The sequence below is a fragment of the Maylandia zebra genome, linkage group LG18, assembly GCF_041146795.1.
Source record: "Maylandia zebra isolate NMK-2024a linkage group LG18, Mzebra_GT3a, whole genome shotgun sequence".
Classification (NCBI taxonomy): Eukaryota; Metazoa; Chordata; class Actinopteri; order Cichliformes; family Cichlidae; genus Maylandia; species Maylandia zebra.
The window spans coordinates 10747370-10768911 of record NC_135184.1 but is presented as its reverse complement, the minus strand read 5'-3'; the positions used below and the strand labels follow the sequence as shown (position 1 = coordinate 10768911).

General features: G+C 41.5%; 1 protein-coding gene and 1 long non-coding RNA gene across 2 annotated transcripts; one reads left to right on the top strand and one right to left on the bottom strand.

Moving 5' to 3' along the window:
- Positions 1–555: 555 nt before the first annotated feature.
- twsg1a (twisted gastrulation BMP signaling modulator 1a) lies at positions 556–21184 on the bottom strand. The gene is made up of 6 exons (XM_076876809.1): positions 20909–21184; positions 20629–20837; positions 19758–19918; positions 8663–8762; positions 3332–3592; positions 556–1051 (listed from the first exon to the last, which is right to left on the bottom strand). Exons 3-6 carry the CDS (start codon positions 19881–19883, stop codon positions 870–872), a joined length of 669 nt encoding a protein of 222 aa, XP_076732924.1. The 5' UTR covers positions 19884–19918; positions 20629–20837; positions 20909–21184; the 3' UTR covers positions 556–869.
- Positions 13662–16169, top strand: LOC143413464 (uncharacterized). Its single transcript, XR_013094067.1, has 3 exons — positions 13662–13688; positions 15555–15617; positions 15725–16169. It is a non-coding gene; the product is annotated as an uncharacterized LOC143413464 (long non-coding RNA).
- Positions 21185–21542: the final 358 nt, after the last annotated feature.

Sequence of the window (21542 nt, the reverse complement as noted above, 5' to 3'; positions counted from 1 at the left end):
GTGGTCATCCTCACATATGAAACACATTATCCCTCTGATGATCTTTGTTGGCACCGTCGGCTCCAAACCACACAGCTGCAGTGGTGAAATGAGGTCGTGATTCAATATTTAAAAAAAACAAAAAAAAAAAAAACAAGGCTTCATTGTGTCGGCCGGTGGAGGAGTCTGTGCAAACTGCTGTTGCATGCCAATTGGGAACACAATCAGTGATAGGGCACCCTGCTGCCTTTTGAAAATGTACTGGCATTACAAAGAGCATTTGTGTGTGGCGGTGAGAGATTGGCATCGGTAAATGTTCCCTTCTCCACCCACCCTCCCCACACCATTGCTTGCATGAGACGGTCGGTGAGCAGTGGAACACCTGTGGACCAGAATGGTATAATAACAACTTTGTTTCCCCAGGAAATGATGCGTTTCCTGACTTGGGCAACAGAAGAGCTGGAGACAGGCAACTAGGAAGACAAATATTTACCATTTCACTCATGCCATAAGCTTTTCACACATTTTTTTCCCCCCTCCCCAGAATATATAATGAAAGACTTTCTTAGAGACGGAAACAGTCACCAAAACGTATCTTTATTTGGCATGAGACTGGGATTTAGCGGACCATAATTGTAAAAATACATTATTCATATACAACTCTAGTAAAAAAAAAAAAAAAGAAAAGAAAATGCTATAAAAAAAAAAATCATCTAAAAATATACAGTGAAACAAAAACAGCAGAATAAAAGTTTGCAGGGGTAGGAGGAGGGCTGCAGGGGGCATTTTACAAGGTAACTGAGGAATGCTAGCACATAACAGTCATAGTTTCCTCTGTCCCCAGTCCTGCGGTATGGGGCAAGCATTTGGTACCAATATGTGCCCGCACTTCAGAAGAGACAGTTCATGCACTTCACAAGCTTGCTGCCGTAGTCCACGCACTCCGGTCCGATGCACTGGCAGCAGGCGTTGTGAAACCAGCGGTACTTGGATCCTCCCATTGACTCACAGTATAGTTTACACTGACGAATGGACACGCAGTCGTCAAAGTAGACCACAGTGCACATGCTCTCTGAAATTAAAGAACAACACGCAAAGATGATGGTGTGAGTCACAGATCCAGTAAAGAGAAAAAACTAAACCTTTAACCCTCAATTTCCTGCTTTTCCTTAAAAGCTGAGGTCAAATTGCTGCGTCAAGTATGATTGTGTGTTCTGGTGAGCTTAATGAGTTAACAGCTCAGCTCTGAGGGATTGCTTTCATTATTGCTTTATAGTAAATAAAGCAATAGAGGTTGAGAGCCAAAATGGCCTCAAATTCAAATAAAAATGGCAATGTAACACTTCCAATTCCCTTAGCTGGAGATCTTCTGGCAGCACAGTCCTGCTGTAATGATACAAAAGTCTGATCCAACCGAAACTGGTCACAGTTCAAGACTGACTCGTCAGGTCACATTTTATTACCCTCAGTGAGTGAGCCTAAATGTGAACAAAACAAGGAGACGATGGGAACAAAGGAAAAATTAAATGGTAGCAAGTCTTGTTTTGTGTGAGCCATTCAAAAACGTAAAGCAATATGAGACGGCACATTTAGGAAAAGACTGACTGCTTTTAGTGGACCATGTGGCTTCTCATCATTAGTTACAGTTTCTGTGGAATACGGTGGTTTCGCTGATGTACATTTGTGGTCAGAGGTTTACATACACTCATCTCAGGCATGAATGTCATGGTAATTTTAGGCTTTTAATCATTCCTTTGAACCCTTCTCTTTCCAGGGGAGAATGATTGGACAGCATACATCTTTAACGACTTTAACAAGGATTGAAAGTACAAGGAACTCTGTGCAGATCCCGGTATCGTCAGTCCGATGAGTGCTGTGAAAACCTTTTTCTGCTGGCAAAGCATAGTAGTAGCAGTCAACCATGATTAATAACAAGAAGTTAACAGACCTTTGCCATGTCAGGTCCAGAGCCATTCTAGAATATTCATCACCGCTTATTCAAATATTTGAATCGATTTTCTTACGCGAGCATGAATCTCTATGATCAGAAAGCTGTATATTAATATACGAACATCTGTAGGCATGACAAAAAGTTTTATTACTGGACACGCTTCGATTTCCTAGTCCAAGTTTTACTGAATGAACTGGTTCTACTGACCAATCATATTTGAGCGGGCTTTGCTTGCGTGCAGGTAAGTCATCTGTGTGCAGGGAGACGGACAGATTGCATCTGTCAAAAAGTCATTTTTTAAAGTTATCTGCTTTTGTAAACAACAATTTGCAGACAGAAGAGGAAGTCTTGGCCTGGATATCTGCCGGCCACAGAAACAAGCAAACAAAACACGCCGTCCCCCCCCCCCCCGAGGACGAGTCATCAGACTAGATTGCTGATACATCGGTGTGCATACAGCATTTAAACTTCAGATTAAAAGAACGAGCCAGTTACAAAGAACTAAAGAGCAGCTGGAAGCATTAAACTTTTAAAACCCATCTCTGAAACATAATTTATAGACATTTCTTTATCTCGTTGTTGCTACACTGTCGTTTTATTCCAATTCATTTTTTTGACTGTTTAAATCTGCTGCTTTATGTTATTCACTCACTAGGACTTACTGATTATTAGATAAAAAATATACTTTCATGTTTTGTCTTTTTAATCTACAGTAACTGGCATAACTTTATTCCTTTTTTTGCCCTTTTTATGTTCTAAATGTACTTCTCTTTATGTGCTTTAAGTTAGTTATTTTTATTCTCTTTTATTACATTAGCAACTTATCAATCATCTGTGAAAAGCCAGTAAAAGTTTGCTTTTAAGCACGCCGAAACACATGATTAAAGCAACATAAAACATTACGGCAAAACTGTACTTGAAGTATTCGTGTAATTGACCTGATGCCCATTCGTGAGTCTATTCAGCTGAGAAGCATTAATGAGGACCCTCTATTGATCAAAGTGACACAAAAAACCCCAAAACAAAACACACTTTCATTCTAAGGATGAAACAAACCTCCGCCAATCGAGGGGGGGGGGGGGGGGGGGGGGGGGGGGGGGAGAAAAAAAAAAAAAAAAAAAAAAAAAAAAAAAAAAAGGGAAGGAAAAATTTCAACTTACCAAAATTGTGAGAAAATAACTCAAGTTTTCATTATAAAGTTGAAATTTTTAGATTTCCAACTTAAAATTTTGACATAATAATAAGCCCAAATTTTGATTGGATTGCAATAGTTCCCCCCCAATTAATTATTATTTTTTTGGCCTCAGTGACAGAAATATGCTTTCCTTCAAACTTTATGATCACACCTCAATGTAGTAAAGTGTGAACAGGTACTTTTCCACGCTAACCCAGCGGCGTTACCTTGACTGTCGAGGCTGCCGTGGATGCTGTTGCCAGGCACGGTCACGTTCTCGTGCTGGCTGTTGAGCGTCTCCAGGAAGGAAACCAGGTTCTCGTGATGCGACAGCTCCTCTGAGACGGGGAAGGACACGACCATCATGTTGATCTGCACGTCGCCTTCCGTGAGGGCGCGGAACAGCGAGGGGATGGGATTTTGCAGCTCCTCCACGGTGCTCTTGGACGTGGCTGGAGTGTCGCTGTAGTTCTTTGGGTTACACATCCCTGATGTGAAAACAGTGAGAGCACAGTGAAGGATCAGGTCACAGGAATCATCTCAGAAAGCAGAAACTGCTGGAAGTCTTGTTTGATTGAAACTCTGACTTCACCAACACAATGCAGCTAAATAACTGACGCTCACGAGGCAATTTTCCCACTTCTCTGGATAATCCATAGACATCACTGTCAGGTTTTATTAATTCATACAAAAGTAACAGTTATTCGAGTTACTGGATTATCCAGAGTAACAATGAAACTTGGAAAATAGGGCACAAAGACCATTAATTTACATATAAAGAATTTTTCCCTCAATTTTTTACGTTGTCCAATTGTATTCATTGGATTCAGTTACATGCAGAGCCATTTGTTTTGTTTTTAACTGAAATCATTCAAATTTTAGACCTTATGCTAGTCATTTACTACACTCAGTAGCCTGGAAGGAATCAGGTTTATTAGTTTACATGATACAGTGTTTGCTGTGATCAACAATTCTCTGATGGAGGCTTTTGTATAGTTGCAAAACTCGTGAAATCTTTGAGATCATGTTTATTTCAGTGTAAATACAGCGTAAAGCAGCAGACTTTCACACAGTTTAAGAAAAAAGAAAAAGAGACCGAAGCAAAAAACTAGAACAGCAGTGAAGGAACGGGCCGGCTCACGATCCATCACAATCACAGGTTATTTTAATGTGTGAGGTTTTCTTGTCATTTTGCACAAATGAATAAGAATTCAAATCTGGTGAGAAGTTGAGGAGGCTCACAGTCAGTCCTCAGGACAAATTCATCTTGTTTTACTGAAATCTGACTGATACTCTCACAGGGGTAAGTCTCCAGGAAGTTAAACGCTTTCTGGTGACTTATCAGTCCTACACAGCAGCACGGAGGACTTAATCCTACGTACGAACAGCCAAGACTGAGGTTTCCGTGGGTTTCCCCTAAATTTCATACTTTCATTCCTATAAAACTTCTACTTTATTAAAAAAGTTGAGAATCATGACCATTCCAAAACACCTGAGAGGCAACAAAATTGTGTGTCTCTCTCTCTCTCTCTCTCTCACGTTTGTCTCCTTCACTAATCCACAACGTTAATTTCCCTCATTAAGAAAAAAAAAAGAAGCAAATCTAAGTCTAATATTTTGATGTTTGATCTTAAGAAAAATGTTAGATCATAATTAAGAAAATTAAAAATCCTACAACTTACCCTCTTCTTTTATAATTTACAGTCTTTTAATGAACCTACTCACTGAGAACTGTGCGATTCAAGTGAAGAGTAAACATTTTATGGCATTTTTATTCAGATATATCACCAAGGACGTGACTGTGGGTCGCAAATCTACTTGAAAAACTGAGTGAGGTAATGTCAAAAATAGATATGCATTTTTGAGCATTAAGACATTTTCCCCCCTTTACAGTCTTGAATTATCCAGTTAAATCTTAAAAAAGACTGGTTTAAAGGCTAAACGGTCGAACACACACACAGACACAGCAACTCAGAAAGGGCAGTTCTGTAAAACCACACCACTGTCAAAAACGTCTCGTCTCAATTAAGGCCTTTTTAACACTTCATTTAATTTCCAGATACAGTAGTAATCACTCGACAAAGTCCCCACATCAAGATATGATCTTCCTAAGCCTTCAAATGAGTCAAAGTGAATTATAGTTAATGACTAAATCATTTTATGGAGAACGGAGTTTGACAGAGGAATTGGATTACAAAACTGATGCTAAAAGCAGAGCCAGAACAGCTGTTTTCGATAAAATGTACACATGGGTCCTCCCTCCATGTCCTCCCTCCCTCCCTCCCTCCTCTAAAATATAAACAGTCCTCTCCCCTCCACTCGGCCGCTCTAACGGCTCTCAGACACACACTTCAAAGTAGATGGAATTTGGCACAGGGAGCGTGTTTAGAGTGAAAACTTACTTAAAGTAGACATAAGGGTAGCGGCAAGGAGGAAAAGCAAAAACATAAATGAGGAGTATAAACTTGCTCAAAGCTAAAAGCCATCCTCGGTGTATTGTAAAAGGCCTGTCCGGGAGGAAAACGGCACGTAACATCTGTGCAGCAGCAGCAGGAGCAGCAGGATGGAGTTCAGAGCTCAGTGTCAGATTCTTGTGTTCGTGTTCCACATGAAAGAGCTTTAATAAAGCTTCCTTGTCAGCACGTGAAGCAATATCTGTCTGCTGGAGCTGATCTGAGAGAAGACTGGTTTACGAGGGCGAGAGCTCAAACCTCGTGCTTGCGTTCTCGCACAAACTCCAAACAGCGTGAGGGGAATCGAGACGTGTCAACAGGTGTCCTCTCTCACACGTAGCACACAGCTTCAACATGTTAAACCAACAGTGCGCGCGCGAGTGTTATCGCTTCTGGAAATCTGTTTTATTTAGATGAGGGAGTCTCCTACGCCACGCAGACTTTGTGGGATCTGGAAGGTTATTAAGAGCGTTTCAATCTATGCAAGTGCAGCGTGTGAAAATGGCTACGGATAAAATTCTTAACAGATGCAGGCACCCTCCACAGGAAGGGATTTTGGGGGTGGGGTTAAACAACCTCCACCAAATAAATAAGTAAATAAATAAAAACCAAAAGAAGTGCAAAATAAGCTAAATCCACATGCTAAGCTACATACAGAATTACAAAACAAACAAATTTAGGGGGAGCCGCAAAACCACCAGAGACAGAAACAAAGAAATATCAAACGAGAGATGCGAAATGGAAAGCAGAACACACACAAATGCACAAATTATCAAGGACACAGAAAAGAATGTGCAAAGCAGCTTTAAAGAGGAACAGTCCAACCACAAAACAAGAGGCAAAAACATCACAAAGAAATAAAATAAGCAAGAAAGTCAGAACAGACACACAAACAACTACAAGATAAAATACAAAAAGGACACAAAACAGTGAGAGTGACACAAAAATACCTGCGAGAGTCAAACACACAAAATGAGAATAATGAGATGCACAGCTAAATTACAGCTTTAAAAAAACAACAAAAAACTCGTACAGTCTGGATGTCGTGCAGCCATGTAGCGGAGGTGGGATAGCTTTAACAGCTCCGAGTCAGGCTCTTAAACTTTGACTCTGCTCACTGTTTCTCTTGTTTTTTACCAATCTGCCTTTAAGTCTGGTTTTCAAACCACCCCTGCTGCTTTGAAGTGAGTTACAGTTTTAACCAAAAGTCAAGAGTTCGTTTAAGCAGCTCGGCCTCGCTGTCCCTTCGGGGCCTCTTCATCCTTTGATCTTCGGGAGCACCTCGAGACTTCTGTCCATATGTGGAAGTGCTACTTTAATTTCCTGTGCTCTGATAAACAGTCGTCCTCTCCGCACGGAGGCCGAGACACGTTTGATATCTGGCTCTGCTCACCTCACACTCTGGTATCACAGCAGCAACACCCTGAGCAAACTGCAGCGGTTTAAACCTGTGTGCTTCTCAGCTGTCGAGCGCATTACAGCCGAGCTCTCAGGCTTTTACTGGGAGAAAGAGCTCAGAGATGAGACTTCAACTGGCACGTTCAGGTATGGATACAGATCAGTGTCAGAATTATTTGAACTACCTTACGAGTCAAAATATCTGGGGGGAGTTTAACACTTGCTGTGACAAGTCGTCAGGGTTTCTTACAACAAAACTGGGATTTCATTTGACAAAATGCAATCTTGGAACCACTGATGATCATCTGACAACGATTTAGCTCTTGAGATCTTTGGAATCATCTACATTCGTAACTAATGTTTGGTGCACACAAGCTAAATGATTGAGCTAATAGGCTAGCCTCTGGGTTCCCTGATGAGCTCAGCTCATCTTTATGGGGAAATTATGGTTCACCAATGGCAGTGTGGGCAGCCTGGGACTGCATGGCTACCTGCAGAGCACGCCTGTGGTCAGATTAGGTTGCTGTGGGTCCATCAGGTGAAGAGAATAGTAAACTTCTAGCACACGAAGATGATTTGGGGAAATTTGTGGAATTTTTTTGAACTTCTACCTTTTTGCTACCTTCCCTGTCCCCGCCTACTCATCAACCGATCAGCAACGAACACACTCATCCATGTCAAGCACCATGCAGCATGGATTTTGGACGACTGTCGGGAGCATATTTACATGGTTTGAAAACCCCTCTTCGTGGACAAATCCCTCCATAAATCGAAACAATCAGGGTAGCATAAACTAAGCATGACACAGGCTCTGCTTCTATGCCACGACACTTCATCAAATTTTGCTTCCTCCTTCACATCACACCATGAATGTTTCAGAAGAAGTCTGCACAGTTCTCACCACATTTTTCTTCAAGTCAATCTGATCTATAAAGAGGACAGAGTCATTTTTCCAAACACAGAGGAACTTGTGTAATACTTCTGACTGAAACAAGCTCTGTCTTGGGCTGGCCTTAAAGCCATGTATTCTCATTGTTATGGGTACTTTTCCCTATGCAACCCTCTGAACATAGGCAGGATTCACAACAGAGTCCAGTACCAGCACTGTGTATAGCTCCCAAAGCCTCATGTTAAACCTGAATCAGTGGTGAAAGATGCACGATTAGCCATTTGTCCATGTTTTTTCTCAACATGGAGGAAAAAAAACAAAAACTCTGCTTCAGAAAAGGCAGCAAAAAAAAAAAGAAAAAAAAAAAAGCAGGAGACCTTGGGCCTGATGTCTCACCCCATTTCTCTCTGACGGAGGAGGGGACGGCAGCGCTTTCATGTCACCTTTTTTGAGTGTAGAGTGAGCGATGAGGTGATTCAAGTTGAGTCATACAGTTGAGAAGGACAAAACAAAAACACTGATGTGACGTGGTGCTGTATGTGTGCGTGTTTGCACTTCAGTCTTGCCTCGCTGGTTACCGATGGAAATAAATCCTTGTAAACAAAACTTCACAACAAATTCAGCACTGCGGTACACACATCCATCGCTTCTGACACTAATGTCTTACGCACATGTTGAGCTCAGCAGATATCACCAACCTGCTCAGTGTGCAGAAGCCTGAACTAACAGTGAAGTTCTCCAAACCTAAAACAACACGGACCAACTTTCTGTCAGCTTTAAAATGCGTTGCTAATAAAAACGGAGTCCCCTGCACTCACCCACGCAGTCGCAGCACTCCTCCCAAAGATTCCCCAGACACAGCATGCACTCTTTACAGCAGGAGCAGTTCCCATCAGACGGACGACACTGGCACAGCTCCTGCAGGAGAAAACACAAACGTGCATCAGTAAAGCACAAACAGCTCGTGACTCGTTGCAAAAACACTGGATAGTACTGGCTGCTGTCCTGATTATTATGCTACTGGTTGTACAAGCATACTTGCTACACATCAGTAATTTTTTCCACTGAGATAAAGAGTGTGGACAGCGAGCATAGAAGCAAACCATTACAGAGACCTGTGCACAAACTGGAAATTATATTTTATGAAGGTAAAATATGGAAATGAACAAATTTAACCACGACCAACCGAAATGTTTCCTTTGCTATACACCACAAACACACTTTGTCCATGATGTAGGAATGGCAGCAATAATGCCAGCCACAGACGTGAGATGTCGACTGATACATTATAATGCAGAATGGCACGCTTATGTGGAACAGTGTCATCACGTAGTTTGTCCAGCAGAGTGACTTTGATGTCCACTGTGTCCAATACAGACATCACCGCAGACTGTACAGGCTTTGGTTAGGATGTCTAATATTAAAGTTAGTGACAATGAAAGTATGACTGAACAAATATGGCTTGTTTGGAAAGGTTGGAGGATGAAGCCTCTTCTCTCTTAAAAGAACACGGCAGCACGGCTTTTGTTTGCAAAGCGTCTTCTGAACAACAATTCTGGGACAATGTCCTTTAGACAGATGAGCCCAAAGTGGAGATGTTTGACCTGAATGCACAAACACCTCATTCAAACTCCTGTGTATATGGAAGTTTCCTACAGTCAAATATGACTCTAGTCAATGCATTCTGTATGTCTTCTTCAGTAGTCTTTCTCACTCACTATGTGTTAATAGACCTCTCTGCATTGAATCATACTTGTTATTAATCTATGTCTCTCTTCCACAGCATGTCTTTTGTCCTCTCTTCCTTCTCTCTCCCCAAAAAGTCGCAGCAGATGGCCCCGCCCCTCCCTGAGTCTGGTTCTGCCAGAGGTTTCTTCCTGTTAAAAGGGAGTTTTTCCTTCCCACTGTCGCCTAAGTGCTTGCTCATAGGGGGGTCATATGATTGTTGTGTTCTTCTCTTTATGTGTTATTGTAGGGTCTACCTTACAATATAAAGCACCTTGAGGAGACGGTTGTTGTGATTTGCTGTATAAATAAAACTGAATTGAAAGTATCTGGCAAAATTGGCTTAAGCAACAGGACAATGGTTCCAAACACAGCAGCAAATCTACAACAGGCTGAAAAGGAAAAGATTCTACAGCCCAGTCTGGACCTCACCCTACATGCACTGAAGCCATGCCGTAAAGAAGAATTCCTCAACAGTGATGCAGCAGTCTGATAAAGTCATACACAATATAATTATTTAGTAGCCCTACAAGCCATTGAATCGTGGGGTGTACCTCGTTTTCACAGGACTGTATGCATTAAACACTGCTTAACAAAACCCGACTACTAAACTCATCTCAGTCCTGATGAATTTGATGCGGAGGTGTCTGACAGGTGCAGCAGAAGCTTCAAATCACAGCAAACACGCTGCTCAAACAGCAGACGTGCCATTAAAACATTACAGGGCCCACACAGGCCATTACAAGACTGCGCTCTGCGTGTGGCATTCATCGAAGAATGCGAGACGTCACCGCAGACTCGAATACCTGAAAAAAAAAAAAAGAAAAAAGAAAAAGAAAAAAGAAAAAGAAACGGCATTTCCTTTCATGACCGCAGCAGGTCCGGACACGTTAATCCACACTTTCACATCACAGGTCTCGGTTTATGATCGAGTTAAATATTTGACACGTTCTTTAAAGAAAAACTGCACTTTGTTACAACTTTGGTTTACTAAACCAAGAATTCAACTGATTCACAATAAAGTAGCTAATTATGTTGATGATGTTTGTACTTGTAGTCATCAGTAGCCACATGTTAACAATTTACTTAATGTAATCAATAACAGTGGTTACCATGGTTCAGCATTTTCTAATTTGATGGGTTTGTTTTATTTTGTTTTTTTGGATTTCTGTTCATATTTTATCATTTAAAAAAAAAAAAAAGTGTTGGTTTTAGCCTTTTAAAATTTTTACTGCATGGAGGACGTGTCAGCGGCAAGATTTAGGAAAATCAGTGATTAAAAAAAAAAAAAAAAAAACCAAACAAACAAAAAACCCCACTTCACCAAAAGCAGTTGACTCACAGTTTTGTTGAGATCTCAAAGCTCAAACACACCATCAATGTCTCATCTGTAAGTGGTAAGAAATTATTTTATATTCAAACAAATACTAAAACTAAGGATATTTCCGCTTTTTATTTTTTATTTTTTCCCCCGCATACTCTTTCACGTGATTCAGTTTATTTTGAAAAGTCTCAAAAGCATCTTGAGCTTTATTGTGAAAGGTTTATATGGAACATAAACAAGCGGACACGCGATGGTTTTACCATCGTTGTTGCTAACCACAACCCATAAAAAACAGGCTTGTCCGTCAGTTGTGTGGTTATATTAACATAAGAGAAAGAGAGAACTTTAAGAAATTAATATAGCCACTACAGTGACCATCAAAACGATGAAAAAATATTGCCGTAAACAGTTTATTTTACGACACCACGAAACAAACGAAAGCGTAAAATGAAACGATAGACGTTTTTATATAGTCATCCGATATATATCGTTATATCGAACAGCCCTAGTCAGTTATGTCTTCTTTTTGACTTTAGGGCAAAAATAACCCTTTTTCCTGCAGTAGTGCCATTATTGTTATGCAAGCTGACCAATTTTAGAGACGCCAGCTGTAGAGAGCATCATCTCCCTTCTCTTGATTATAGTGGAACTAAAAATTCCACTTCTCATGTAGTCCCTAATCCCCAAAGAAGTTTTTCTACAGAAACTACGAATCCTAATGAAATCCACAAGATCAAATCCAGCCCATCAGATGAGAGTTAACACTTAAAGGAGAATTGGATATTGAACATGCTCGCTGGTGACATCCAGGTTGGCCCACAGACTTTCTGAGGACAATTATTAAGACTCATTTTTCTGCCTGTTAGGAAGGTTTTGCCAAATTCTCACAGAGGAGGAGGAGGATTAAAGTGGTTTTCATGTTTGCTAACAAGGAAAAGATCCAGGTTAACTTCTAAGAGGAAATAAATCTTTTGCTTTAGGAAATTAAAAAAAAAAAAAAAAAAAAAAAGAGAACAAAAAAAAAAAAAAAAAAAACCCTGCCAAAGCAACAGGTGATGATACAGCCCAAACCATGCAGGCCAATCAGAAGCCTACAAACAATAACACACAGTGCACACTGAGTTCAACAAGATAAATAAAAGCACACACATTTGACCTTGCAAGACAAAAATCTCTGGTTTGCTTGTCTGCAGGTAAATGCCAAAAAAAATCTTGAAAAATTTTCAAGAAGTGCAATTTTCAGTGACTTAAAAAAACTAAACAAACTAACAAACAAACAACAAAATGAACAACAATTATTAAAAGTTGAACATGTGCAAAGATCTTGTGTTTTTTTCCCTGTCCCACTCATTTTCTACATATCTGTACAGTGATGAGAGAGTTTCCATGAAACAGACACAAACATTCAAAAACATTCATGTGGATGTTTTTGAATGTCCAAAACATTCAAACTGGAACAAACTATCCTTTAAAGTCTTAAGTCTTTTCCAGACCGGAGTCCTGAAAGACTTTCACAGCTCAGGTCCTCATATTGGCACATGAAGTGAAATCTAAAGCATTTATTAAAGTACACAAAAAACTCTAATAAAAACAACAGCTGTGCAAATAAGAAAGAAAATATAAAAGTCTTTGTATGACATGATCTCATACAGAGGCCTCACTCACACACACACACACACACACACACACACACACACTTGAGCTCAACTGCTCACGATGCTTTTTTTTTTTTCTTCCTTTCTCTTAGATGGAAGCTACAAGTTTCTGCAAACATCCAAAAACATGAAACCACTGCTGATGCAATACCTCCTGTACAAACACAGGGAAACAGCACTCCTGTGCTGCAGTGCAGTTTGCATTTAGAGTTAAAACGACACAAAACTAAAAAAAGCGCAGTTGGTGGGCTTAAAAAGCAAGTGAGAGTGCCAGAGGAGCTCCTCTTCCTCCCTCCTGTTCCCCCATGACACTAAACAGGGAGCACATTCCTCCATGTCAAGGTCACTGGGATGGGGGAGGAACAGAAGGAGGGAGGGAGAAGAAAACACCTGGAGAACAGGACAGGGCTGCTCCCTCCATGACTCCTTTCTTCCAGAGTCTCCTTTGCAGTTTTGCAGAAACCATGTTTTACACATAGACAGTCTCTCTTCAGTGACTCACCATCGAGGGATTGCAAGAAACACACAGAGCTCACTTAATCACTGGCCTCTCAATCCCCAAACCTCTGATCAACATCAGATCCCATGAGTAATTATGACTCTCAAGGGTGAAATTATGAAAAACTAAACAGCTGCTCCTGGGAAGAAAACATGCAGCCTTAAATCAGGCAAAACGTATAAAAATAGAAATTAATTTTTTTTTTTAAAAAGGATGGAGGAGACTCATAGACCTGCATTTAGCCTGGCTTTAAAACAGTAACGGCTAACTGCCTACTAACTGCTACTTTAGCTGGATCCACTTAAAGAAATAAAAATAAATAAAAAGTACATAATCACCTTTTCTTTTGAAGAAACGTTTTAGTGAATCTTATCTAAGAACCATGTCTTTATGTGACGTATGGCACTAAAGCAAGAATGCTTTTCATTAGCTTAATTTACAGTTACTAGTAAATTTGCTTATTTATTATGAAGATGTAGGCAAAACAGGAGGGAAGTGTCAAATATAAAGCTAAAGCTAAAATAACTGATTAGCTTACATTTCAAAACTTAAGGAAGGCCGGCTGCAAATCTACACGTCAGATTTCCAGCCGGCCTTCGCTTCAGGAGTGTTTTGTGGAAAACTTGCTCACATGTTTAGGGGTAAGAATTTAAGAAGTGATGTTAATTACCTTATATTTGTTAAGAATGAGCTCAAGCTTAGAGGGAGCTAGCTTTAAAATAAGCACCTCTCTGTTTTTACAATCTTTGCTATGTGCAAAGACTAAGTTAGAGCTCCATGTTTTTGTTTTGGGTATTTACGGGAGTAGAAACCACAATTCACTTCAAACTTTTTTTTTCCTTTTACTTTATTTAATTCCATTTAGCACCCACATGAAGATGGGACATACAGTGGGGCAAAAAAGTATTTAGTCAGCCACCGATTGTGCAAGTTCCCCCACTTAAAATGATGACAGAGGTCAGTAATTTGCACCAGAGGTACACTTCAACTGTGAGAGACAGAATGTGAAAAAAAAAAAAAAAATCCATGAATTCACATGGTAGGATTTGTAAAGAATTTATTTTCCACCCTAATTTACGAATAAGTATTTGGTCACCTCAAACAAGGAAAATCTCTGGCTCTCACAGACCTGTAACGTCTTCTGTAAGAAGCTTTTCTGTCCCCCACTCGTTACCTGTATGAATGGCACCTGTTTGAACTCATCATCTGTATAAAAGACACCTGTCCACAGCCTCAAACAGTCAGACCCCAAACAGCTTTCGAAGGACACCAGGAAAAGTATTGTAGACCTGCACCAGACTGGGAAGAGTGAATCTACAATAGGCAAGCAGCTTGGTGTGAAAAAAATCAACTGTGGGAGCAATCATCAGAAAATGGAAGACATACAAGACCACTGATAATCTCCCTCGATCTGGGGCTCCACACAAGATCTCATCCCGTGGGGTCAAAATGATCATGAGAACGGTGAGCAAAGATCCCAGAACCACACGGGGGGACCTGGTGAATGACCTGCAGAGAGCTGGGACCAAAGTAACAAAGGTCACCATCAGTAACACACTACAACGGCAGGGAATCAAATCCCGCAGTGCCAGACGTGTTCCGCTGCTGAAGCCAGTGCATGTCCAGGCCCGTCTGAAGTTTGCCAGAGAGCACATGGATGATACAGCAGAGGATTGGGAGAATGTCATGTGGTCAGATGAAACCAAAGTAGAACTTTTTGGTATAAACTCAACTCGTCGTGTTTGGAGGAAGAAGAATACTGAGTTGCATCCCAAGAACACCATACCTACTGTGAAGCATGGGGGTGGAAACATCATGCTATGGGGCTGTTTTTCTGCCAAGGGGACAGGACGACTGATCCGTGTTAAGGACTGAATGAATGGGGCCATGTATCGTGAGATTTTGAGCCAAAACCTCCTTCCATCAGTGAGAACTTTGAAGATGAAACGAGGCTGGGTCTTCCAACATGACAATGATCCAAAACACACCGCCCGGGCAACAAAGGAGTGGCTCCGTAAGAAGCATTTGAAAGTCCTGGAGTGGCCTAGCCAGTCTCCAGACCTCAACCCCATAGAAAATCTGTGGCGGGAGTTGAAAGTCCGTGTTGCTCGGCGACAGCCCCAAAACATCACTGCTCTCGAGAAGATCTGCATGGAGGAATGGGCCAAAATACCAGCTACTGTGTGTGCAAACCTGGTAAAGACCTATAGTAAACATTTGACCTCTGTTATTGCCAACAAAGGTTATGTTACAAAGTATTGAGTTGTATTTTTGTTATTGACCAAATACTTATTTTCCACCCTGATTTACAAATCAATTCTTTACAAATCCTACCATGTGGATTCATGGATTTTTTTTTTCACATTCTGTCTCTCACAGTTGAAGTGTACCTCTGGTGCAAATTACTGACCTCTGTCATCATTTTAGGTGGGGGAACGTGCACAATTGGCTGACTAAATACTTTTTTGCCCCACTGTATTAAAAAAACCCGACTTTGTCTCAACCAGCTGACTTCTAGAAGCCTGCTGAGAGGCAGCACCTAGCATCTGTGAGCACAACCTCATCATCCAGTAAGTGTGAAGGTTACGTAATGGCCCTTTATTATCATTTGTCTAAACCAACATTAAGCTAGACTCAGATTTATAGCTACAATCTTTATAAATGTATTCTCTCCCAGAGCACCAGTGGTTTGAAGGACACCAGCAACAGCACAAAGAAAAAGAAGACGACATAAAATACAGTTCGTCTTTGGAAATGGCAACTTCTTAAATCCATCTGTACATGTAAGAGCCTTAATCTGCTGCACAATATCACAGTGGACGGGATGGCTGTCTGGAGAAACAGCTCAAAGATGGCATCTGTAAGGCCTGCACTCAGACCTCATTACTGTGTGATACGACACTGGATTTATTCTTTAAATTACAGGTCATTAAAAAAAGTGAAGACTGAAAAAAATGAGCTAACATGCAAACTGATTTGGACACAGCCACTTCTGCCTTTATTCTGAGACAAGCAATTTGTCTTCTGGCGCTACCTTTATAGTTAACGCACAGACATAATTAGTCTGTTAGTGTTAAAATATAACTACGTCCAAAAGTAGAGTTTCCATTCTTTTTACTGAAGGAAAACAAAAAGGAAACAAGGTCTCGTCCCATTTATTTTCTTTTCAAGTTCTCTTTCTTGGCTGGTATCACCCTAAAGCAGATTTCATATAAATTCGAGTAAAAACACTAAAGATTTACTTGCCTAAGCCTCTTAAACTCTTCATCTCCTGTGATAGTAAATTCAACCTCTTTGCTTTTTCACCATATTGTTTGACAAAAGAAGCTTGAAGACATCGCTTTGGGCTCGAGGAACCTCCTTCACCTCTGCCTGACGCTGTTGGGAAACAGCTGGAAAACGAATGGACAGACTAATCAGAACAAGCGGTAGTTGCAACCCTACTAACAACAATTTCCCCACTGAGGTGGATGAGGTTATCTTAACGGCTTAAAGAGCTCTTATTAGGCTACCCTTGCTCTCAAGTGGAAACCGCTGCAATCAGTCAAAGCCCGGCTGCAGCGAGACAAAAGGGCTCTGGAGGGAAAGTGAGTATGCGCTCGTCCCACCGAGCGACCGCTATTGTGTTTCAGCTTTGAAATCTGCTGCCCCACCCTGCTAAACAGCCTGGTGTGCAGAGTCCTGGACAGAGCTGGATTGTGAAGTTTTGCACACATCTTAGACTCAAAACTGTAGGTTTCTCTCCACACAGACGCACACACACCTCCTGACCTTAACCTCCCCTCCCTCCTCTTCGACCTCCTGCTCTCATGTTTCCCCACCCCTTGGTGGGGGTTTAGGGAATTCAAGACAAATGACTTGAGATGGCAGCAGAGCGCAAAAGTGAGCGTCGGACAGCAAATCCCACTAATCACAAGCAACATGGAGCGTCTACAGAGGGGCTGGAGAGGCAGAAAAGTTTCTCCTTCACGGCGCACACACACATAAATCGCTCTCGCCTCTGACAGCTAGCGAGTTGGTGTCGACGGGGTCGCGGAAGCTACAGAGCTGTTGTCCGGAGCAGTGATTCATCAGGCGAAACAAGCCACCTGGAAGTAAAGAACAAATAGAGGGCCTCAAATGTTCTGGGGAAACTCAAGCCAGGAAGAAGGGATTTGTTTAGGAGTTTAATCCAAAAAGAAGTAAGCTTTAAAAAAAAGAAAAGAAAAAAAAGCCACGAGAGGCTGTATTTCCTCTGAAGATTTTTGGAAGAGAGCTCATTTTTCCTCAACTGTTTTTAGATCACTTAGCAATTTAAGACCTTTGCAAAACAACAAAATCCAGGAATTTCCTGGCTACAGTGATTCACGTGAGGATTTCTCAATTTTCCTGAGGCGTTTTCACACATGAACTCAGGAAGATGTTTGTAGAATCAGTTTGGGACGCCTTCTTAAGTTTCCTTTCGCCTCAGCCACATTTTCCCCAACTGAAAAGATCAGTATCTCTGTATTCATCGCACCATCACCTGCACTACTCTCACATCAGTGCATCAGTCACACAAAGCAAACTCTGAAAGACCAAAGGACGTCTCTTCTGGCTGTATCAGATGCTTACGCGCCCTCATACAAATCCTCGGCGGGTACCTCTTAGAAAAGTTGAGGGCTGTGGTGCATGTGTGAAAACAGCACAGATAAAATTCCTTGTAACAGTTTCTAAAGCTGCACACAATGTGGGAAATAAGTATTCGATCCTCTGACGAATCTGTAAGTTTGATGAAGTGATGATTTCAGTCCATTATAAGGTAGTATGTGTAACCAATAGTGTTCTTGATGACTCTGGTCCCAACTGCCTTCAGACCGTCAACGAGCTCCTCCTTTGTAGTTCTGGGCTGATCCACCACCATCATGATCATCTTCACCCCATGAGACAAGATCTTGCAGGGCGACTTATGGTCATTTTCGATATCTACAGTTTGGATTCATCTCCTGCCTCTAAGTCTTGTTTCTTTTCATACCCACTGCTCACAGCTTACATTTAACCATGTCCTACATGTCTTGTTGTACTGTTGGTAGTTGCTGCACGAAAAGTTTTCCTTGAAGCAACGTAGTGATCAAAAGGGGGAAAGGTTGGATTACCAACCAGGAAAACGGAGGAAGAGCACAGGGCTGCTTAGACCCCTCTGGGCTCTGATTCACAGCATGCCAAGCAGATTTTTTGGTAACTTAATTAATTGCAGAAACCTGAACCTTTGCATTAAAGCCGGCGCTGTAGTACTGATGTATTTTGCAATCCTGCAGCAATGCTTTTTTTTTTTTTTTTTTTTGGCATGGTACCCACATTAGTGGTTAAAATCAACTCGAAACTGCATACATTTAATTATTTCATTTAATTAAGCAATGAGTTTGGTCTTCATGACTAAAGCCAGACCTTCAAAATGTCTTGTTTTAGCTAAATTAAAAATAAATAAATAAATCTAAATCCAAGAAAAGACAAACTTTGGAAGCAGAATATGTTCGGGATTTTGTTGGATACGTTAATTTTTCTGCTAAACAATCTAAAAGCCAAATCTTGAACAAAGAAAAACAACAACAACAACAGCAACAGCTTCCTCTCTTTACTTGCAAACATCGTGCTCCAAGAATAGAGTCTGGTGCAAAACAGAGCTGCAGCTCACGTTCACAAGAGGTTAAACAGGTGAAATAGCCACTGAGGTTAATGACAGTACTTTAAAGACTGTAATGGAAGAGGCAGGAAAGCTAAACACACAGCTCTGACCTACAGGACAGCAGCCAAGCAAAAATCTAGCTTGACAGCTGAAAGAAAGTCAAATCAAGAGAAGAGTTGGCCTTTCTAAAACCAACTCGAAACAAGAATTCATGAAGGAGTCTGTGTTAACGCGTGAGCTGAACCCCCCATCCGAACGTGTGAGGAAAAAAGTGACATGAAGGAAGCGATGTTAAAAAGTCAACAAGCATGAATGAGTTTGATGTGAGATTTTTAAAAGCAGAGCTAAAAGAACCTGACATAAATAAATACAAACAAACGAAACAGAATGAAAGAAAGACATCCAACTCCCTATCAGCTGAAGGCTGGATAGCTTCACAGGTCCGCTCCCTTTCAGACGCCTCCAGGATTATCTAGGGAATGTATCTGCATTCTTTACAACAGATTCCATCGTTGCTCCCAGGTCCAAATCTTCATCTTATCCTGGCAGATTTTTAGACTCGATTTTGGCTGCCGTTGGATATTTACTGTTAGAAGAACTTGTATAAAACAGACCGACTGCGGAGGCATTATTTCCCCTCAGTGAATTCAGCTACCGCTCAAAGAAGCGCCGCTGTACAGTTTTGCTGCTTTTATGGAAGCAAAGCGGCAAAAAAGCGGACTCCTCGTCCACCTACTGCTGTCGCTTTAAACTCCTGACTTGTGTTTTAGCCAAGAGACACAACTGTGCCTGTTTACACAAAACAGCTGTAAACCCTGGAGGATGAAAAGCTTGAACTTGGCTGCACTTCGCCGCTTTAATCTCCAGAGAAGATCATCACATTCGTGAGTTAAGTGCACCTGAGATTATGTGTCTGCAACCACAGAGTTACCTCAAGGGAGGCGAAGCCTGTTTGCAAACACTCGTTCTTTCACACACCGCCTCACCACAAACATCCAGGACTCGGCTCCACGTTTAAGGTGCAAAAACCAAAAGCAGCTCATGGGAAAACCTCAGCATCCCTTACCTGGATGAGACATTTGCTGACGTCACTGGCGCAGAGGGCTTTGTTGCAACCGGAGGTCAGAGATAATATTGAAAGGAGGAAGAGGAGAACGGCGACAGCGGGGAGGATCAGCTCACTGGGCCTCATCCTGACGGCTCACCAGCAAGGCACTGGGAAAAGTCCTACATCAATGAGAGACACAGCACAGGATCTTGGATCAGGAATGGAGGATTAAGGCAAACAAACAACAACAGTTTAATTCCAAAAGAGGAAAGTGAAGCTCTGTTCGACTGAAGAGCTCTCCTCCATTTTGTGTGAGAGTTAACATCTAACTTCTACTGTTAAACACACACACACACACACACACACACACACACACACACAGGAATAAAGTTTCATCCTAAAGTAGATGCAAATGTGCTGTCACGTGTGCAGGAACTCACTGCTTTGCCTTTCTGTAAAGTCTTAATTTGAACTTTTCTAAAACGCTCGCGTCACATCTCATTCAAAGCCAGCACTGCTTACTTTACTGAAGAACAACAACAACAACAACACACATACACACATCTGGCAACATCAGCTCCCTTTCTCCCCCCTTTCTTCACCCCCTTCTATTTTTGTCGCGCTTTAACACTCTCTCCCATCTCGCTCCTACACTTCAACACTTGCAGCACATTGTTGCATTTCGCATGACGGCGAGAGAAAACATGTGAGGAACATTAGCTCCCCGAGTCCTGAACGCGTTTCTTCACCTCTCTTTTTCCCCTCCCCTGCTCCGCTCAAAACTTTGTCTCACTCGCACGCAGACACAAGAGAATCGAGTGCGCAAAAAAAGAAAAGAAAAAAAAAATAACAGCGAGTAAATGCAGATATTAGAGAGTCTCAAACTTACCACAACGCAGTTAACGAGCTCGAGGTTCTCCTTTTTTTTTTTTTTTAAGGAGGACTGGGGTTGTGCTCTCTTTGAACCTCTCCAGGATGGTGTTCTGCCGCCGCTCAAGTGTCCACTGTGTCCAGAGGGCGTCAGTCTCTCCGCAGCACAAAGCGACAGGCAGTCGGGCGCCTTAAAGGCACACACACACTCCCTTTTCTATCCGGCGTCTGTGCAGGAAAACACCGGGTCTCGGGTCTCACACAGTCACCGGGTGACGCGCATGAATCATTCAGCTCACCTTTAACGTAAATATGAGCCCGGAGCAAAGTTTGAGAGGTCGGTGCGTAAAAGTGTCGTGCGTAAAATTCGCTTCTTCCAACGCAGGTGGGTTATGTTTGCCTTTTTCTTTCGCCCCCAACAACAAAGGAAGTATTTACTTTTCACTCCACCCCCTGCCCAATTACATACCCCCTTTTGTCTCCACTCTCATTAGTGGCCTTGTGGGTTGCTCATTAGGTCATCTGAAGCCGTGAAGCTGATCAGACTTCCAGCCGCGACGCCACCCTTCGCTCATTTGTTGCCGCCGCGGAAACCCTCTGATGGGGCGTTTAACTCCACAGGTGTTTTTTGTGAAACTTCATCAAAGACCCAACTGGCCACCACTTCCATAGCTGCAGGGGAGGAAGGCGAATTACAATTTTAATCGGATTTAGTTTTTTTTTTTTTTTTTATCTTGACAAAGGTTAATTAACTTTAAATTTGTGATAAATTATGTTTTGGACTAAAAGTCAGGTTTGAAAGTTGTCAAGATTAGTTTAATCAATTGCTTATGTTTATTTTATTTTATTTTCATTTGTTATGAGTTCTGTGGGTGTCAGAGGGAATATGAATATGTCAAAGAAAGTGTAAAAAAATCAGAGAATTATTGTGAT